The sequence below is a fragment of the Cetorhinus maximus genome, chromosome 5 (assembly GCF_964194155.1).
Source record: "Cetorhinus maximus chromosome 5, sCetMax3.hap1.1, whole genome shotgun sequence".
NCBI classification, from domain to species: domain Eukaryota; kingdom Metazoa; phylum Chordata; class Chondrichthyes; order Lamniformes; family Cetorhinidae; genus Cetorhinus; species Cetorhinus maximus.
In genome coordinates, this window is record NC_135883.1 from 34012781 (window position 1) to 34034119 (window position 21339).

At 44.5% G+C, this 21339-nt stretch overlaps 1 protein-coding gene across 8 annotated transcripts in view; it reads right to left on the minus strand.

The window, feature by feature from the left end:
- Positions 1-21339, minus strand: part of dcdc2c (doublecortin domain containing 2C) — a 247501-nt gene that overhangs the window by 151862 nt on the left and 74300 nt on the right. For all 8 annotated transcript variants that reach the window (XR_013576581.1, XM_078541685.1, XM_078541684.1 and 5 more), the window contains exon 6: positions 15952-16083. Coding sequence is in view for 7 of the 8 variants with exons in the window: in XM_078541685.1 (XP_078397811.1) it covers positions 15952-16083 (132 nt within the window). In the remaining variant the exon portion in view is untranslated. The remainder of the gene's footprint in view (positions 1-15951; positions 16084-21339) is intronic.

Genomic DNA, 21339 nt, shown 5'->3' on the forward strand with positions numbered 1-21339 from the left:
TGAACACCACTTCCTACTGTACCACTGTGGTACTTCCATTTCCTATAACCACAATCTGACTCTCCGCTTTTACTTTATTTTGTTCGGAGGTGCTGATGGATTGCAAAGGCCTCGTTGTGAAAGGTACTTGGGCAGTTTCAGTGCAGAATCCAGTGAGACAAATGAAAACATTAGAAATTGAAACAAAAAATGATAAGAAGAATTGCATTGCAGCTCATAAGCATCTGAAAAAGAAATAGACAGGTTAGTGGATCTGATGGCGCCCATCATCAGACTCCTTTATTATTTTAGGATAAAGATTACAGTCAAACATTAACTTACCTTGCTGTTTCAAGTGCTAATTTCTCATGCGTATTCCTCATTTCTGTATTGCATTCTCCAATAACTAACAGGGCAACGAAAGGAGCAAAACTCATGAAAGGAATTTGTAAGGCTTACTCCTTTGGGAACTGGCTGACTTTTACTGCCAACCTCCGTGATACATGGTACAGAGAAACATTAAAATGATTTCCCAACAAAACAAGATAATTAGCAAATATAAAGAACATATTCCTGAGCATTGCCCAATCATGGAAAATCTCTTGATACTAGGCCTAACTTTGGTCCTGCCTCTGCTACTGGATTGTAATGTTATTCATCCAAACTAATCCACTGTGCCAATTTAAATTCCCCAAAAGCAGAGTGGCTGCATCCTACAAATAACAAGGAGTTCAGAGCAGACAAGTGGGCTACAGCACAGGGAGCATAATGTTCTTGTCTTGGCATCATTAAAACTCACTTACTCATTACACCATGCATCAGAGTTTGATTAAAAGGCATCACCTCACATAGAAACAAAACCAAAAAAAAAAGAAATTGCTGGTGCTGGTTCTCTGCAACAGAAGCAGTAAATTTCTGGAAGTGCTCAGCAGGCCAGGCAACGTGTGTGATTTCTCCACAGGTGCTGCCTGACTTGTTGAGTGTTTCCAGCATTTTCTGTTCCTATTTCACAGCACACAGGTAGCACAGTCTGCATCAATAAGCCATCCCACCATTTAGAAGCATAAATGCTTGTAAATTGGAACAGTTTATTCAGAAATAAATACCCCCTAATGTGTTATTGTGGTGACTAATCTAGTATATAAAAAAACATTTATTCACCATCAGAAAACACCAATTTTTTTGAACAGGGCCAGGACAAATGTCCTTGCAAGGTGATTTTCTAATGTTGTTGAAGAGGGTTTAAACTAACTTGGCAGGGGGGTGGGAACCAGGATATAGCATTAGAAAGGAGAAAAGACTTGCAAAGGGTGTTGAGAGACAGGTAACATGCAATAAGAAATGGTAAGGTATTAGATGGGGTTAGAGTAATAGGTAATGCAACAAGGTCTAAATTAGATTCAAAGTGCATGATCATAAAGGGACAAAGCATAAGGTGAGCTACAGGCACAGATAGCCACATGGGAATATGATGTAATGGCGATAACAGAGACCTGGTTCAAAAAAGGGCAGGAGTGGGTGCTAAATACTCCTGGATGCAAGGTTTCCAGAAAAGATAGGGAAGGGAAGAAAGGGGATGTGCATGGGAGTGTTGATTAAGGAGGATATTACAATGCTGGAGAGTGGGTGCTCTAGAGGGGGCAAGGGCAGAATCTATTTAATTAGAGTTAAGAAATAATAGAGGCACCATTACACTATAATACTCAGTATATTCTACAGGTCACTAACTAGACGAAAAGATATAGAGAACAAAACTTGTTTGGAAATTACAGAGAGCTGTATAAGTTAGATTATAATGGGGGACTTTAATCATCCCAATATAAAATAGGATAGTAATAGTGTAAAGGCAGAGAAAGGGGAAGAGTTTCTGAAGTATGTTTCCAACCCAGTGAGGAAGGAGGCATTGCTGGATCTGGTTCTGGGAGTGAGATGAGTCAAGTGGATCTAATATCAGTAGTGGAACATTTAGGAAACAGCGATAATAGTATCATAAGCTTTAGGTTAGCTATTGAAAAGGACAAGGCGCAATATAGGCTATAAATATTTAATTGGAGGACCTAAATTTCAATGGGGTGAGAACAGAGCTGGCTCAGGTAAATTAGAATCAAAGATTGGCAGGCAAAACTGTAATGATACAATGGGTTGCCTTTAAGAGAAATTGGTTCAGGTACAGTCATGGTACATTCCCAGGAGAGGGAAAGATAGGACATGCAAGCCAGGGTTCCCTGAATGATGAAAGAAAGAGAGAGCAGAATGAAACAGACAAAGGGTGCATATGAGAGGTCAAGCTGATAATACACATGAGAAACACGCTAAATATAGAAAATTCAGAGGGGAAGTGAAAAAAAAGATGAGAGGCTAAGGGAAAATATGAGAGGATACTGGCAGCTAATATAAAAGGACACCCAAAAGTCTTCTATAGGCATATAAATAGTAAAGGGCAGGAAGAGGAGGGGCAGAGAGCATGCTGAGGTACTAACTGAGTAGTTTGCATCTGTCTTTACCAAGGAAGAAGACAGTGCTAAAGGCATAGTGTAAAACAGGGCAGTTGGGACACTAGATGTGCAAAAAATCGATAAAAGAGGAGGCATTAAATAGGCTGGCTGTATTCATGGGTGATGAGCTCCCAGGAACAAATGAGATGCATCCAAAGATGCTGAACGAAGTAAGGGTGGAACTTGAAGAAGTACTGGCTACAATCTATCAATCCTCATTAAATGCAGAGGTGGTGCCAGAGGACTAGAGAACTGCAAATGGTACACCCTTGTTCAAAAAAAGGTGCAGGGATAAACCCAGCAACTATAGGCCAGCCAATTTAACCTCGGTGATTGAAAAATTTTTAGAAACTTTGAATCTGGGGCTAAATTAAACAAGAGTGGATTAATTAATGAAAGCTAGCAAATGAAAGCTTATTAAAGGCAAATTAATTAAGGAAAGCCAGCACGGATTTGTTAAGGGAAATTTGTGTTTCACTACTTGATTGAGTTTTTAATGAGATGACGGAGAGGGTTGTCAAGGATATTATGGTTGATGTGGTGCACATGGACTTCTAACAAGCATTTGATAAAACGTCATATGATAGACTTGCCAGCAAAGATAAAGTTTATGGAATGAAATGAAAAAGGACACCATGAATACAAAGTTGACTGAGTGACATTAAACAAAGAGTAGTGGTAAGCAGTTACTTTTCAGACTGGAGAAAGGTATATAGTAGGGAACCTTTGGAAGTTTGTGAACTATGAGGAGGTTAGTGATAAACTTCAAGAGGACATAGACAGGCTGGCACAATGGGCCAACAAAGCAGATGAAATTAAAAGCAAAGGAGTGTGAAGGGATACATTTTGGTAGGAAAAATGAGGAGAGGTAATACAAAATAAAGGATATAGTTCTAAAGTGGGTGTATGAACAGAGTCCTGGGGGTATATGTGCACAAATTGTTGAATGTGGTAGGGCAGGAGTTTTAAAATAGGCATATGGGATCCAGGGCTTTATAAATAAAGGCATAGAGTGCAAAAGCAAGAAAGTTATGATGAACATTTAGAAAACATTAGTCCGGCCTCAACTGGAGCATTGTGTCCAATTCTGAGCACTGCACTTTAGGAACAATGTGAAAGATCTAAAGGATTATGCAGAAAAGTTTTGAGAATCATTCCAGGGCGAGAGATTTCAGTTACGTGGATAGATTGGAGAAGCTGGGGCTGTTCTTCTTAGAGAAGGGAAGGTTGAGGGGAGATTTGATAGAGGCGTTCAAAATCAAGAAGAGTCTAGAGAGAGTGGATAGAAAGAATCTGTTCCAATTGGCGGAAGGGCCGAGGACCAGAGGACACGGATTTGAGGTGAATGGCAAAAAAAAAACAAAGGCAAAATGAGAAAAATTGTTTTAAGCAACAAGTGGTTAGAATCTGGAATGCACTGCCTGAGGGCGTGCTGGAGGTGGAGGTAGATTCAATCATGGATTTCGAGAAGGAGTTGGATAAGCACCTGAAGAGAAAAGAAGTTGCAGGGCTACAGGGAAAGGGTGAGATAAAAACAGAAAATGCTAGAAAAACTCAGCAAGTCTGGCAGCATCTGTGGAGAGAGGAACAGAGTGAACGGGGAGAATTTTCTCCCCGCTAGGCAGGCCGGTCAGGAGGGGGCGCCGGAGGGCGCAGAGCTGATCTCCACCCGCGATCGGCTCCCTGTCGCCAATATACATGGGTGGGCCAATTAAGGCCCGCCCAGCATGAAACGCGGCTCCCAAGGACAGCGGGTGGCAGTGGGACTGCAATGACAGCCGGGTCCAATGGCGACTCGGTGTCCTGTTTAAATAGCGCTCCTGCAGCCCTGCATCATGGCAAACAGAAGGGCTCCCCAGAGCGCTGCTGGTGAGCAGGCCAGGCAGGAGGGTAGAGCAGGGGGGCACAGTGTCCCTTGTTTCTCAGACGATTGCCTTGCTGCCCTCCTCGAGGAGGTGGCAGCACAGCGGGAGGTCCTTGATCCTTGGGACGGGAGGAGGAGGTCCCCCCACATAACCAAATGGGCCTGGGAGGAGGTGGCGGAGATAGTGAGCTCCCACAATTTGGTGTGATGCACCTGGATCCAGTGTCGCAAGCGTTTCAACAACCTCTTGCGCTCGGGAAGGGTGAGTACCATGTTGGCATAGGTAACTTAACACAACAGGTAGGCTTTCCCCCCTGCCTCCTCCAACTCTGAGTGCAGTTACTGCACTGAATCATTCACAGCATGTGTCCCTCACTGGGTGGGCCAGCAGATATTGCCCATGCCTAGTTCACCCTGAGAGGGTTGTGCTGAGATGGGTTCTGCACCCGCAGCATGTGGTACACTTACACCCACAGTCCTGTTTTAGGGGCTACCTCAAGGATCTGGACCTAGGCGCAGTGCTGCAACTCTGAAACATGTCAAAGTCAGGATGCTGACTGACTGGGAGGTTCCAGGTGCTGGGGTACCGATCCATCTGATGCCCTTGGTGTTCCACATGCTTGTGCCTCCTTGCTTTGCTAGGTGAAACCATGTGGTGGCAAATGTGATGGAGGCAGCATGTGGGCAAGAGGGGCTCAGTCCTGGCTGCTTGGTTTGAGTGTGCGGCTGCTCCAGGATCACAAATCACTGGAGCCCTGTAATGTTTCACTCAGGTGGGGGTGGCAGGGCTGCAATGGCAATCCAGGTACAGGCTGGACAAATCAATTCTCCTCTCTCCTTTTCAGGAGAAGACTGCACACAATAACGCTGAACGGATGTGGACTGGCGGAGGCGGAACCCCGATGGCCATAATCACCAGATACGAGCAGGAGTTGATGGAGATGGAGAGGCGCCATGCGCCCAGGTCCACCAGTGGCAGTGAATCTGGGGTGCCTGGGGGAGGTAAGACTGTTGTGCACTGCAGGACCATGTGTGTCCCAACAGCCATTCCACTGTTGAATGTTCAGTGATTTCAGCTTCCAACATGGGTTTCCCATTGATCATGGAAGGCTGAGCGCATACTGACCTGGAGGCCAGGCATGCACAATGACATTGTCTCCACTTGAACTAATCAAATGTCCTTGTTCTTCCTTTCAGCATTACCAGAGCAGGGCCGGGAGGAGGAGGCAAAGGGGCCACCTCTCACCCCTGAGGGCCCAGAACAATTAGAGGCATCAGCACCACGCCATCTTAGCCAGGCAGGCACCAGCACAGATACTAGCACCTCAGTGGGAATTAGTTCATCAGCTAGTGTCCCAGGGCACAGCGGTGAGGGCACTTCATACTCGCTTGCGGTGTGGGCAGAGACAGAGAGCGTCCATGGTGCCGGCAGTCAAAGGACTGCAGGGGACCAGGAACATGCTCAGTCGGTGGCTGATGATGTGCCTCTGGAGTCGCCCCTGAGGCAGCAGATGCTGGAAGTCCAGCAGGATCTGCGGGAGGATCTGGCGGAGATACATGAGGGAATGCATGGAGTCCACGTGGAGCATCACTGATGCAATGAGCCTCATGGCCGAGCACCATGCTTCCTCCAAGGAGGGAGTGGCGACTCTCGTGGAGAGGCACCTCCAGGAGAACAATCAGGGCCTCCTGGGGTTGTGCTTGGACCTGCAAGCCCTCACAGTGGCATTGAGCTCAGCTGGTCATTGCACGTGTGGGAGATGGATTGGGCACCAAGTATGCCAGCTAGGTGCCCACCCATCAATGGTGAGCAGGGAGGTCAGAAGCGACCTCACGTCAGTGCAGCAGCTGCCTGTCATCTCTGCGGGCTCCTCTCAGGGCGCTCCGGATGAGGGAAGCAGCTCCGCCGCCCCTCTGCCAGTGACTGTGGGATCCCGTGAGGCTGTGGGACTGGGGAGAAGCCAGCTGTGAAACTGGTCACTCCCTCCCAGGCGGGGCCATCAAAGGCTCCATGGGCCAGAGGATGCCCACCAAGGTCATCGAGGCCAACAGGACAGCAGAGTGAGCAGGCTGTCTCACATGCCAGTGCCTGCGAGGGGGGGAGCACCTAGACATGGCACCCAAAAAAGGAAACTTAAGGCACCTTAGGCACAACACGGGCTTCTCACTGGTGGTTTTATGCTGCCCCGCTATTAGTTGATGACATGTTGGTGTGATACTGAACACCTTTGAATTCAGTTTCTTTTCTGCTTTAATTTGTTCATTCATTTAATGCTTCATATGTGAACAAGGCTCAGGGTGATTCCTTACTTCTGCAGGCATATGGGACTCCATGACATTATGAGCGACTTGTTTGTCATTGAGCTTTATTGACAAGGCTCATAATTAACGTTCCTCACCAGGCAGATGTTGATCTCAGGTATCGAGTATGGAGCCTGCAGCCCTGGCATGTGTTGGAGGTCCACCTGTGGCGTGCTAGCTGAAGGTTCATTGGATTAAAGCCTCCCAGGTGCCCTGCCTTCCTGGAGGATGCCCAGGTCAGCGTCTACCCCCTCAGCGTTCTCCTGTGCGTGCTCATCCCCGGACTCACTGCTGGACTCATCATCTGCAGCCGGAGCATCTGCGTCTACATCTTCTTCCTCCACAGCATCACCCCTTTCCAGCACCAGATTGTGGAGAGCACAGCATGCAACCACTATCAGCGACACACGATCTGAGGGGTATTGCAGTGTGCCCCCTGAACGGTCCAGGCACCAGAAGCGCATCTTGAGAAGATTGTTCTGTCCACCACAGCCCTTGTGAAGGCGTGGCACCTATTGCACCGCTGCTCAGCCTCTGTTCTTGGATGGCGGAGAGGCGTCATGAGCCACCTTTTGAGGGATGATTTTTTTCATAGTGAAGTTATAGAGTTTAACAACGCAGTATTTGTGATTGATTTAGGCTGTTCTCCAATTTCCTCTATTTGAAAAATTTATTTAAGGTGTGAGGGCTATAAAGTCTTTAGACAGTCCTTTAATCTCTGCACCTTCTGTGTGGAGCGCTATAAAAAATATTTTAGTGGGTTACTACAAGGTTTGTTTTAATTTCTACCTCTGACTCATCAAGCTCATAAAGGTTTCAAAATCCTACATAATTAAAAATCCATCATAAGGAAAGATTTTTTTCACCCTGTGGATGGTGGGGGTTTGTAACTCATTGCCTGAAAGGATAGTAGAGTCAGGAATTTGCATTGTATTTAAAAAGTACTTGGATTTGTACTAGAAGCACTATAACCTACTTGGCTACGGACCAAGAGGTAGAAAGCGGGGTTAGGCTAGATAGCTCTTTTTTGACTAGCGCAGATACAATGGTTGAACGGCCTCTTTCTATGCCCTATATTTCTATGATTTTATGAAAATGTACATTACTTCAAAAGTAGCACACTTGAAAGCCAGATTGGCTCAAGTAATAATCATAAGAAGCAAAAAATGCCATCTAATTATTAAATGAAACATCTAATAATGCTAATATGGGAATGAGCCAGCAGTAAGCAGCAAATACCACAAGCAAGAAAGCCAGCAATGTAAAGCTATCAATAAATGACTAGTAAGCAGAGGATTAACAACCAACAAAATGGTTCAAAGTTTTGTTTCAAAATGTTTAAGTAGACAGGTTTGCTGTAATTTTTCCAAAAACTTTATAAAATAACAAAATTTAATAACATGCTTTGCAAGATCAAAAAATATGTTTCAAAGTAAAGTAACCTGCAGGCTATGTTTTCATAGATAAACAAGAATCACTGGACTTTGTTGGGAAACAACACTTTCAAGGCCCACTGTCATAAAAGAGAGCTAAACACAACAGACAACCATAATTTGAAGAAAAATAGCTGGAAAAACTCAGCAGTTCTGACAGCATCTGTGGAGAGGAACACAGTTAATGTTTTGAGTCCGTATGACTCTTATACTCGAAACATTAACCGTATTCCTCTCCACAGATGCTGTCAGACCTGCTGAGTTTTTCTAGCTATTTTTGTTTTTGTTTCAGATTTCCAGCATCCGCAGTATTTTGCTTTTATTTTTGCTTTAACCATAATTTGAAGTTGTATTAAGTCATTATGCTTTCTGGAACCCAAGGTTAATTAGTGTGTAGAACCATAGTACGGTTTCAATAGTTTGATAAGATCAGGGGACCTTTAGGACTGGATGACCATTATGAACAGCTCTGAGCATTAGTGACTGGGAAGAGGCAAATATGAATGAGGAAGCTCTGAAAGTTAGTATACAAATTGAAGATGAGATGTTTCAAGAGAGTTGTGGAAAATAGCCTAGTATAAGATAAGGAAAAGACAACGTAAAAGTTTAGTTGATCAAAGACAGAAGGCATGTCAAAAGTTCTTGAAGCTTGTAGAGGATAGACAATCTCAGCAGGCTTCAACTCCCATGATTCAGACAAAGCATTCGACAATCCATTGGATAATTTATATCACAAAAGACTGGCACTGAATGGTGAGGTCCCATCAGTATAACATCCTGTCTTGTGTTGGAAAATGGTATAAAAAGTGGTTGTTAAAGAATCTTGTTGCTGCAGCTGAAAAGAGGTGACTAGGCCAGTCATCTCCCTATGGAGGACCTGCAATCAACAAAGACTGAGTTGGTGCATGTACGAATGATTATCTCTTGCAACATTATTGGTGTTCTGCTTGTATTGTGTTTTCAGAATTAACTTTTCATTGTGTAGTGGTGGCGGTTTTTAATCTGTTTTGAAGATACCATAAGATCTTATAGATGGAACTTGTGTGTCCTGTGTACTTTCTAATAAATCTCGAGTAAAAGAATCATAAGCCTGTTGACTCCAGGAGTGAGGTCTTACAAGAGGTTTCAGTCACCATCTTGGATTCTCAGTAGCTTAACACAATAAATAGATAAAAAGTTAAATAATTTGCAACAAAATCAATAAACTTATTCACAGAACTATCTTTTTATGTGTGTGAAATCTCTGCAATAATATTTCCCTCCTCCAGCTTGGTGTACAGGGAGACTAAAGCTGACGGCAATTCTACAGTTCCCAGAAAGCATCGTAGCTGCACTACAATTCCCAGAATACACCAGCATCACCCTCATGCCACTCAAGTGAACCACAATTCTCTTAAAGCAGCCAACTTTTGTTCAAATAGTAAAGGGGTCAGACTTACACTTACACCACTAACTTTTATCCTAGTATAAACACCACTAATTGTGTTTAAGTTCTACAATACATTGTGCAGTGGAGCTTCATGAAAAGCAGCAGATCAAACGAAGGACGCATCAATCTTCCTGGTCATAAACTCTGGCCCTTATATTTAGTTTAGACTTAATTATTGGACATTTCCAATAATGGACACTGTCAAAAATTCAGGCCAGCTGAAGATATTTTCAGTAATGTTGATTGATCCCTTAAACAGTCTGAGCAACTTCCTTTTAGGGGACAGCTGAAGGTGCCCCATGTTTACGGGTACGATAGCAGGTCACAGATATGTTAGAATCCTAACCCCTTGTAAAATAACCAGGTATCATATTTCTCACTTGTTTATTTCCTCAAAGACATGGTTAACACCAAGTGAGATCAGCCTTGTTTCAAATTGTTAAGCTGTTTTATTCCACAGTAAAGTGTGAAGTGTTACAGGATGATCAGATTCAACCAGTAAAATGGAAATTGTAAAATTATACAACAGTCATGACATCCTACTTCAGCAGATCATCTTACTTAACAAACCCACTGTGCTCTAACTTTGAGCCTCAGCAACAGCTAGACTTAGGCATCCAACAGTCTTTATTTCTTGACTTTTAATAGGGAATGATAGCATTACTCATAACCTAGAGGCCTGGACTAATGAGCCAGAGACTTGAGTTCAAATCCCAAAATAGCAGCTGGCGGAATTTAAATTCAATTTTTAAAAAATCTAGAATAAAGTGATAGTCTCATTAACAATTATCATGAAACTACAGGATTATTTTTAAAAACCCATTTGGTTTGCTAATGTCCTTCAGGGAAGGAAATCTACCTATATTTGACCCCAGATGCACAGCATTGTGGTTGACTGTCAATTACCCTCTGAAGTGGCCTAACAAGCTACTCAGTTGCTACACAAAAAAAAGTAATACGGGTGCACCAGCTGTGGCTCAGTCCATAGCACCCTCGCCTTTGAATCAGAAGGTTGTGGGTTCATGTCCCACTCCCGGAAACCAAGAACTGTGAATGTACTCGAAAGAGTTACAATCTGTGACTGTTGATAACTCGAAAGAGTTACACCATGTGGACTTCAATAAGGCAATTTACCACCACCTTCTCAAGGATAATTATGGATTGGCAATAAATGCTGGCCTTGAGTAAAAACAAAGTTAGAATGGTTGCATGGGACAAGCCACCAATTTGTTATAATTTATTAATGATGATCCATGAGGAAGTAGCATCTAGACTAGCTCACTAGCAACTTAAACACTTTCATGCAAACTTTTTTTTTTACTTGCAGTAATACACTATCCTTTTAAAATACACATTAAAAGTAACTTTTTCTAAATCCTGTCAGTGGAATTCTGTGGCGCCTGCCCACTACATTCTAGCAGCACTGTGCAGGCATCAGTAATGTTTCCAGGGAGTGAGAGGCTGGACCATCACTGTGGTCTGAAGGCTGCACCGAGCACAGGGAAGAGGCCCTGGACTGAGACACCTGCCTTTTAACTTGTGCAGAAAGTTTTCACATCTGAGTGAGAGGGACACTGCTCATCAGAACAAGGAGCCACAGGCAGGGAGACATTCTTAGGAGATTATTGACAATAGTGAACAGTATGTACAAGTGATTAGCATCCGTGCCCAAGCTGTGCAACTATTTTTACCTAACTTACCTAACCTACCGCTATGTCTTGGTGCTCTCCAGACATCCACAGCAGAGGCGGAGGCAGCCTGCTGACTCTGACACCCTGTCTGTGATGACTTTGGAGGACGTCCTCTGGAGGACCGAGACTTGGTGGGCCCTGGCCTGCTTTTGGGGTCCTGCTGTGTGGCAGTGGCACCCTCCTCAGCCTGTGAAGCTGGAGCTGTGGAGGTCACAGGAAGATGGGATTCAGATGAGCAGGTCATTCCCAGAGTCACCTGGGTGGATGGCCCCGGAGTTGCATCTGTTGACCCTCCTCCCTTTGGGTGTCCGAGGGCCCCTGGCTGACTCTGCGAGCGGAAGGGGTAGTTGGAGTGAGATCGAACTGCCCGGCACCCTTCTCACATACATACTGTTGGGGGCCAACTATAGCATCAGTGATGGAGTTAAGCCCATGCAGCAGTGCAGGGGTGACATCCTGGACCAAGTTCCCCATGGAGGCCGCCATCCTGCCAGTGTTGACCTCAGTGCGTTGCAATGCCAGCGCTATCACCTCAGCCTGAAGGCAGACAGACTCCTCCAACGTGTCTTGCAATCTGAGGAGTGCAGCGGTTGTCCCTTCCTGATGTTCCCTTGCTTGCCTTTCAGCTCCAGTAACGGTGACATTACTGAGTCCAGAGGCTTGTCATCTGACTCAGACTCAGCAACGTTCTGGCCTCCAGCAGTCCTCCGAGTGCCGGGAACCTGGGAAGTCCCTGCCTCCGCCTGCTGTGGCTTGGAAAGTGCGATGTGCTCACAAGATTATGATCCCGAGGCCACTCTAAAGCTAGGTCCCACCGTGGTGTGTGTTTCTGCGCTGGTGGAGGGTGTGGGTGAGCGCTGTGACAGGACTTCAGGGAGGGTGCCTCCAGATTCCTCTTCAGAGGTTTCTTCGAAGCTTGATTCGAGGCCCTGGGTCATGGACTCTGTCGGCTGTTTAACAGATGTGCCTGCGAAAGCAAGGAGACATAATTCGTGCATGGCAGTGGCCTGTGAAAGAGGACACATCACTCACTGCATGTTTGTCTGATGGATGTTGCACTGCTGGATCCTCATTTGGAAGAGCAGCGCCGACCTCACCATCAGCACAGGAACGGTCCAGATCCTCACCGGCCAGCTGGATGGCCCTGTTTTCGAATTATGTCAGAACTTTGATCTCCGGCATCCCTCCATCCCTCTGCAACCTTTCCCTCCTGTTGTGTGCCAGTTTGTCCGACATGGATAGAGATGGGGAGAGTGTATCTGGATGCCTGCCAGGCCAGATGATAAGTATAAAAACAAAAAACTGCGGATGCTGGAAATCCAAAACAAAAACAGAATTACCTGGAAGAACTCAGCAGGTCTGGCAGCATCGGCGGAGAAGAAAAGAGTTGACGTTTCGAGTCCTCATGACCCTTCAACAGAACTGTGAATAGTTCTGTTGAAGGGTCATGAGGACTCGAAACGTCAACTCTTTTCTTCTCCGCCGATGCTGCCAGACCTGCTGAGTTTTTCCAGATGATAAATATGCTTGGCCTGCATGGGTGATGAGTGGTCCCATGGGCGGGATGAGGACAATGAAGGTGTGTGTAAGAGAATGAATGGTGATGTCCCTTGCACTGGCAGTGAGTGAGGGCCCTGTGGATGTGTGATGGGTTTGAGAGCGTGAGAGTTGGGAGTGATGAAAAGAAAGACTTACCCTGGCGGAACGGAGATCATCATTCATCCTTTTGTGGCACTGACTGGCTGTCCTCCTCTACAGGGCGCTTGCACTGTCCACTGCTGCCACTGCCTCCCAAGTCGGGTTGGTGACTTTGCTGTCCATCCTGCAGCCAGAGCGGGGGTAGAGCACATCCCGGCGCGCCTCCACAGCATCCAGCAGTTGTTTGAGAGACCCATCGTTGAAGCAGGGGACTGCAGTCTTTTTTCCTTTTGCTGGCCATGTCTCCCAGGCAGCGGTGGTGGGCAGGTGGCAATGAGCACTTTGCTGGCGGCTGCCTTTTAAAGATGGCGGCCGGCATGATGCAACAGCAGGGTGATGGCGAGCGGGCGAATGAGTGCCCGTCTGCCATAGAAACGACGTGTTTGGCGGGAGGGAATAAATAATGAGGCGGACTCAGGGAGATACGGCGTGAAAATCCGTCATTTTCGTCGGCAGGTAGGACTCCATTTTACCCGTCCACTACTGCACTTAGTGCAATTCTGGGAAAATTCCACCCACAGTCCCCAGCACTTATACTTAATGTAGCAACGTCAATAAAATTAAACTAGGAAGAGTTACTGATGTAACTGATGACCCAGTGATCCCAATCTGAGCTGGAAGTTATAGTTTGTCTGCAAAACAATAAAAGCTTTTGAAAAATGCCTGTCGAAGCAAAATACAAGGAAACGTAGCCCTTTAACATACTCAACTTAAATGGGCTGAAGTGTCCAGCTGAATGGCTTCATTTATACTGATGTTCATTTGGCTTCTTCACAGAACTTGGTAGATTCTCAAAGCCAATTCCCTCAGTTATACTGCAGTCCTTTGTCTTGTATCAGTGTGTAGGGTGCAATATGCATATAACAGACTACCCGTGGGCACATGCACAAAACTCTATTGCTTAGGCAATACTTTTCTCTTGTTAAGAAAGCACAGACTGTTCTCTTTGTTACAGTATTAAAAATATTCCATGCAAAGTTTTCTAAGTTTCTCGATAATGTATTGGGGCTTAAAGTACGACTTTGGGCTATAGCACCTAAACCTTCCAGTTTTAATATCCTTGAGAACCATACTTTGATTGGTTTGTTGTAGTAAATACTATATATAGTAAGTTACTACATGCTTTTATATAATTATACATAGTGTTGTTTCTACCTGAAATATACAGAATACTAAGGCACTATGACAATTAATTTGAAATTAACACCAAATACAAATGGCTAATGGTTATTGCTGTTTATAAGCGACAGTCCATTTGAAATGTGGATGTTTGAAGTGGGTGGGTTTAGTGTGAAGAAGGTTCCAACAGTAAGCTTAAGTTAACAACTGCCAGCTCTATATTGTCCCCTGCCCAAGTAAACAAAGTGCACAACTACAAAGGCTCAAGAGATCAACGTCTCAATACTAGCCAAATCTGAACATTAGTGGAGTTCCCAATTGATCGTGGAGGTAGTCTTGCATAATACAAAAGCAAAATACTGCAGATGCTGGGAAAACTGAAACAAAGACAGAAAATGTTCGAAATATTCAGCAGGTCTGGTAGCCTCTGTGAACAGCAAAACAAAGTTAGTGTTTCAGATCTATGATATTTCATCAGAACTGTGAAACATTAGAAATAAAATAAGTTTTGAGCAAGTGAAAGAGAGGAGGGTGGGAAGAACGCTGTGATAGGGTGGAGGGCAGGAGAGCTTAAATGTAAAATGTTTCATGGTGCAAGATCAACGGCAGTGGTAATGGAACACGTAAGGAAATAAAAGATGTGTCTAGAGGAGGTGTGAATGGCAGGATCCTGAACAGCTACTGTCCAAAAGCAAGTCGAGAAAATAAGAGACAAATGAGAGGGGAAAAAAAGGAAAGAAAATGAAACAAAACAGGGACAAAATCATTTAGTTTGTTTCTTCTTGTTCCTCTCTTATCCCTGGCCTTGGACAGCATCCTCCGCCGATGCTGCCAGACCTGCTGAGTTTTTCCAGGTAATTCTGTTTTTGTTTAGCATCTATTCAGGACCCTGCCATTCACACCTCCTCTGAACACATATTTTCTTTCTTTATTTGTCCCATTACCACTCCCTTTGACCTGGCACAATGAAGCCTTTCATCATTTAATCTCTTCTGCCCTCCTCCAACACACACCTTCCCTTTTGTTCTTCTTCCCAAACTCCCTCTCCTTCACTCCCTCAAAGCCTATTACATTCCTAACATTTCCCAGTCCTAATCAAAGGTCACAAACTCTGCTTTTCTCTCTCCACAGATGCTCCAAGCCTCCTGATTATTTTCCAGCATGTTTTATTTTAGTTTCACACGTTGCTGTTTTCCGTTGAGATGAAAAGTTAATTTTAGTCCCCTCCCTAGTCTCCTTTCATGCAGTCTGTTTTAAGAAGAACTTCTCTTTGAATTTTAGTTTACGGTTATTACTCCCAAATTGTCATCATATTAGTTTTAATCTTAGAAGAAATGCTAGTCAAAAATTCAGAGTTTGCTTTCCATGCTTTTATTCCAGTCTTTTCATGCTTTTCATCCTGTTATGTTTTACAAAAAAAACCACAACTGTTTCATTTCACACACAGCTCACAGGGCCAGACGTAATGTTGAGAAATAATTAAGTACGGCTTGAATGATTTTATTCACCCATTTCAATTTCCATCATCTGACCTGAAAATTGCAGATCCCCAGTATAATCTGTCATACAAATAATTTTAACTTTAGTGTTACCTCTTAATCCTATTTGAATATTATTTCAGTTTTAGCCTTCATAAGAAATTTAGTCCTAACTTAAGTTTAGTTTGAAAATAAAATAATTTTGGATAACAACATTTCATTCTAACCGATATAAACAATACTATTATCCTCACACTTCTTCCGTTATTTTTAATTGGAGTGATTATGTACCTGAACGACACTATGTTGCTGGTGAACTGTGTGAAATGATATGCTAACTACAATTCCTACCCACTGTAACCTTTTAGAATCTCCAACAATGGCACAAAGCTCGAGCGATATCAGAAACACAGTGGTATTTAGCATTCTCAGAACTTGACTAATTAATGAGAGTAAAAGTCTACCTCTGAACAGCTCCAGTGCGCAAGTGAACTTTTTCTGTGATCAAGGCAAGAACACGATTCCAGTCTTGAATAGTATACTTTGGTAGAAGTAATCTCACAGGGGGAATCAGCAGGTCTCCATTGGTAAAAATGCTGATGGGAAGAAAAAAAATATGTAAACTCTTGTTGGTTCATGCATTTATTTTCTCTCGTCCCTAAAGACAAATCAGACATCCAAACTAAAACTCATTGCAAGCGAGGTGAATGTCAGAAGGAGAAATTGCCCAGTCAGGCAGCACCCATGGTAAAAGAGGAATTAGTCAACATTTCAGGCCTTAAAATCTTTCCTCAGGAGATATTACAGCTGAACGAAAATTTAAAAACAGGAACAGCGCAAGGGAAAGGGGGAAAGACAAAAAAGAAATGCATAGGAAAACAAAAAGAATGATCTGAGAGGTGCTCGATAGAAGACATGATTAAACTGCAGCAACATTAGCAGAAGGCAAAAGGAGGTAAAGTGAGAAAAAGCAAGCAAATAAAAGATACATTTGAGATTCATGGCGGCTTTCAAGGGGATAGATCAACAGAAACAGAAATAAAAATCAAGAATAATGTATAATGGGCTGCTGACTGGCTATAAGCCTTTCACATAATTTAAATGCTGTAGCAGTGGCATCGTCCACCAGCACAGGGCAATGCTGCGTGGCCGCTTTCGTTAGCCCCAATGGAATTCAATGACAATCAAGCAGTTAAATGCCTGCTGTCCGGGTTTTAGGCCCTTCAAGGATAGGGGTCCCGCCTCCAAGAGCTGCTGGACAATCAGAGGGCCGACAGCTCTTCAGTCCCAGCCACGCCACAGGGAGCAGTGACCACTGCTGGTATTGCCTGGACCAGCCAGAGTGCAGAAAGCTCCAAAATCAAGGTGGGCTTGTGGGGCTCGCCAGGGCCTTTTTTTTTTTGTTATTCGTTCACGGGCTGTGGGCTTTGCTGGCTGGGTCAGCATTTATTGCCCATCCCTAATTGCCCTTGAGAAGGTGGTGGTGAGCTGCCTTCTTGAACCGCTGCAGTCCATGTGGTGTGAGTACACCCACAGTGCTGTTAGGGAGGGAGTTCCAGGATTTTGACCTAACGACAGTGAAGGAACGGCGATATATTTCCAAGCCAGGATGGTGAGTGACATGAAGGGGAACTTCCAGGTGGTGATGTTCCCATTTATTGCTGCCCTTGTCCTTCTAGGTGGCAGTGGTCGTGGGTTTGGAAGGTGCTGTTGAAAGAGCCTTGGTGAATTCCTGCAGTGCATCTTGTTGATGGTACACACTGCTGCTACTGTGCATCAGTGACGGAGGGAGTGAATGTTTGTGGATGTGGTGCCAAGCAAGCGGACTGCTTTGTTCTGGATGATATTGAGCTTCTTGAGTGTTGTTGGAGCTGCACTCATCCAGGTAAATGGAGAGTATTCCATCACACTTCTGACTTGTGCCTTGTAGATGGTGGACAGGCTTTGGGGAGTCAAGAGGTGAGTTACTCCTCACAGGATTCCTAGCCTCTGACCTGCTCTTGTAGGCACAGTATTTATATGGCTAGTCCAGTCAGTTTCTGGTCAATGGTAACCCACAGGATGTTGATAGTGGGGGATTCAATGACCGTAATGCCATTGAACATCAAGGGGTGATGGTTGGACTTTCTCTTGTTGGAGATAGGCATTGCCTGACACTTGTGTGGCGTGAATGTTACATGGGCTGCTTCAGTATCTGAGGAGTCGCGAATGGTGCTGAACATTGTGCAATCATCAGCGAACATCCCCACTTCTGACCTTATGATGGAAGGAAGGTCATTGGTGAAACAGTTGAAGATGGCTGGGCCGAGGACACAACCCTGAGGAACTCCTGCAGTGATGTCCTGGAGCTGTGATGATGGACCTCCAACAACCACAACCATCTTCCTTTGTGCTAGGTATGACTTCAACCAGCGGAGAGTTTTCCCCCTGATTCCCATTGACTCCAGTTTTGCTAGGGTTCCTTGATGCCACATTTGGTCAAATGCTGCCTTGATGTCAAGGGCAGTCACTCTCATCTCACCTCGGAAGTTCAGCTTTTTTGTCCACGTTTGAACCAAGGCTGTAATGAGGTCAGGAGCTGAGTGGCCCTGAGTTGGCAGAACCCCAACTTGGTGTCAATGAGCAGGTTATTGCTAAGCAAGTGCTTGATAGCACTGTTGATGACCCCTTCCATTACTTTACTGATGATTGAGAGTAGACTGATGGGGCGGTAATTGGCCAGGTTGGATTTGTCCTGCTTCTTGTGTACAGGACATACCTGGGCAATTTTCCACATAGCGGGTAGATGCCAGTGTTGTAGCTGTACTGGAACAGCTTGGCTGGGGGCACGGCAAGTTCTGGAGCACAAGTTTTCAGTACTATTGCCAGAATATTGTCAGGGCCTATTGCTTCTGCACTGTCCAGTGCCTTCAGCCATTTCTGGATATTACACGGAGTGAATCGAACTGGCTGATCATTGGCATCTGTGAGGCTGGGGTCCTCTGGAGGAGGCTGAGATGGTTCATCCACTTGGCATTTCTGGATGATGATTGTAGCAAATGCTTCAGCCTTATCTTTTGCACTGATGTGCTGGGCTCCTCCATCATTGAGGATGGGGATATTTGTGGAGCCTCCTCCTCCAGTGAGCTATTTAATTGTCCACCACCATTCAAGACTGGATGTGGCAGGACTTTACAGCTTAGATTTGATCCGTTGGTTGTGGGATCGCGTATCTCTGCCTATCACTTGCTGCTTATGCTGTTTGGCACACAAGTAGTCCTGTCTTATAGCTTCATCAGTTTGATGCCTCATTTTTAGGAATGCCCGGTTCTGCTCCTGGCATGCCCTCCTGCACTCTTCATTGAACCAGGGTTGACCCCCTGGCTTGATGGTAATGATAGAGAGGGGGATATACTGGGCCATGAGGTTGCAGATTGTGTTTGAGTACAATTCTGCTCCTGCTGATGGCCCACAGCGTCTCCTCAATGTCCAGTCTTGAATTGCTAGATCTGTTCGAAATCTATCCCATTTAGCACAGTGGTAGTACCAAACAACACCTGGGGGGGTGGGTCAGTGGTGAGAGCAGGAGGTGTCTTTCAGCGTGAGTGGCCCTTACCACTGGTGGGCCCTCCATGTGCCACAGGGTGCCCAATGAGGAGGACCCCACCCCCAAACCCAAAGCAAGTCCTCCAGCTCTTACTGGGTGACCTTGCCTTGTAGTGTACGACCCTAGTCCACCCCTGGTAGAATAACAGCAGCAGTGGGATAAGGCCCTTTAGTGGCCATTATTTGACGACTTAAGGGCCTGAATCGGCCTCTGGACAAGACAGCCAACCTTGACCTTCCCCACCTCTGGCCAAATTGCAGGGAGTCAGGGAGGCAATGGCACTCCACACCCCCATGCCCTCCTCCCCACCGATTCTAAAGCCTCACCCTACCTCCTAGCCCTCTCCCAAGGGGGGAATTGAATTCCGCCCAATGTACACAACCCCAGCACAGATGGTTCCTACTCCAGCTTCAAATCCTGAGGCTCACCACAAAATAAACAAAGGTTCTAGGCACCCATCTTTATCTTATGAGTAGGAAAAGCAGCTAAATCGCTACAAACTGTTTTGTTTGCAATGATATTACATGTGACTTACTTCAGCATGTTCCAAAGAAAAGAAAGTGTAAATTTATACAACATTTTATCATGTCTCACAAGAACTCTTCAAGAAACTTCACATTGAATTCATTATTTTGACGGGAATGTGCAGGCACTATTCCAGCAATTGGCAAACACAGAAAAAATGGTTTGCCAAACAAAAGACACCATTTCCCCGTAAAAGGGAACATTACCCGTTCAAAGGAATCTGTAATACCTTGTCAACAATCAATTTTCATTGACATTTTTCAATGGTATCCAGGATGGGAAATGGGTTTCCAATTACCTCTAGCTTCTTGACAAATGCTCTGACAGATGAAAATATTTGCCGGAAATCTCCTGCCAGTTTGAGCCAGTAATTCAGTGCAGCCCAATTCACGGACTGAATTATGTGGAAACCTTTTCCAGTTCTGTAATCCTTAGAATTCATAGTCTATACTGAGTCCCATGTGATCAGCAACGTAATCTGCCTTTATGAGCATCCAGCAGGAGGTAGTGTAATCCCTCAGTGCTTCTCAGTTTGTGTTTATCCCACTCACAATGCCCTTCATCTGATCCTAGAGCTCAACTGGTGGAGTTGGCTCCGAACTGGATTTCCAGAACTTTGTCTTGGGAATTTTGCAATAAGGTTTAATTGGCTTATTTCCCCACTTTATTTATTCACACATCCAAAATATTTTACACAATTCGATCCACAAAGCAACTTCAAAACATACTCGTTAAAATCGTTACCTACTGCCAGTCTGAGAATTGCACCCTGGTGAAGGAACTCACAAATGGAAACAACCATAATGTGGAACTGAGTGGGCCATAATATGGGCCTCTCACTGACGTTGTTCATTGGACTCCACCAGAATTGAGTTTTGCTATGTAATCTGTTAAAAGCGCAGGGACAAACTTTCTCTTGACGATATTGCCACGCAGGGGTGTAGTGCCAAATTTTGAGGCACAGGAGCTCTAAGATAATGTGTTAGCCATGTTATTTCTAAATCTATTATAACGTTGCTTTCCTATGTATTAATCATTTGAGTCCCCAAATGTCAGGAGAACTATGCTTTTTAAGTGAAAAATATTAGTGCTAGTAGGCATTTTATTTCAAACCATGTGGTATTTTGAATCATTAGTCTTTAGCATAGCTAGAATTTCATTATGCAACAATTTAAGTCTTAATTCAAGCCTATTAAAAACACGAATTACAGAAAACATTACTTACTACTGACTGTGGGATGGTATATAGAGGGGGCCACTGCTTTTCTTGATTTAGATTTATAACCTAGACCTGGGTGTACAGGGCACAATTTCAAAAGTTGCAGATGATGCAAGACTTGGAAGTATTGTGAACTGTGAGGAGGATCGTGATAGTCTTCAAGGGGACGGAGACAGGCTGGTGGAATGGGCAGACACGTGGCAGATGAAATTTAATGTAGAGAAGTGTAAAGTGATACATTTTGGTCAGAAGAACGGGGCAAGGTGACATAAAACAAAGGCTATGATTCTAAAGGAAATGCAGGAGTAGAGAGACCTGAGTGTATTTGTATGTACATAAATCATTGAAAGTGGCAGGAAAGGTTGAGAAAGCAGTTAATAAATTATACTGAATCCTGGGTTTTATAAATAGAGGCACAGAGTACAAAAGGAAGTAAGTTATGAACCTTCATAAAACATTGGCTTGGCCTCAATGGGAAGGATGTGAAGGTTTTAGAAAGGCTGCAGAAAAGATTTACGAGAA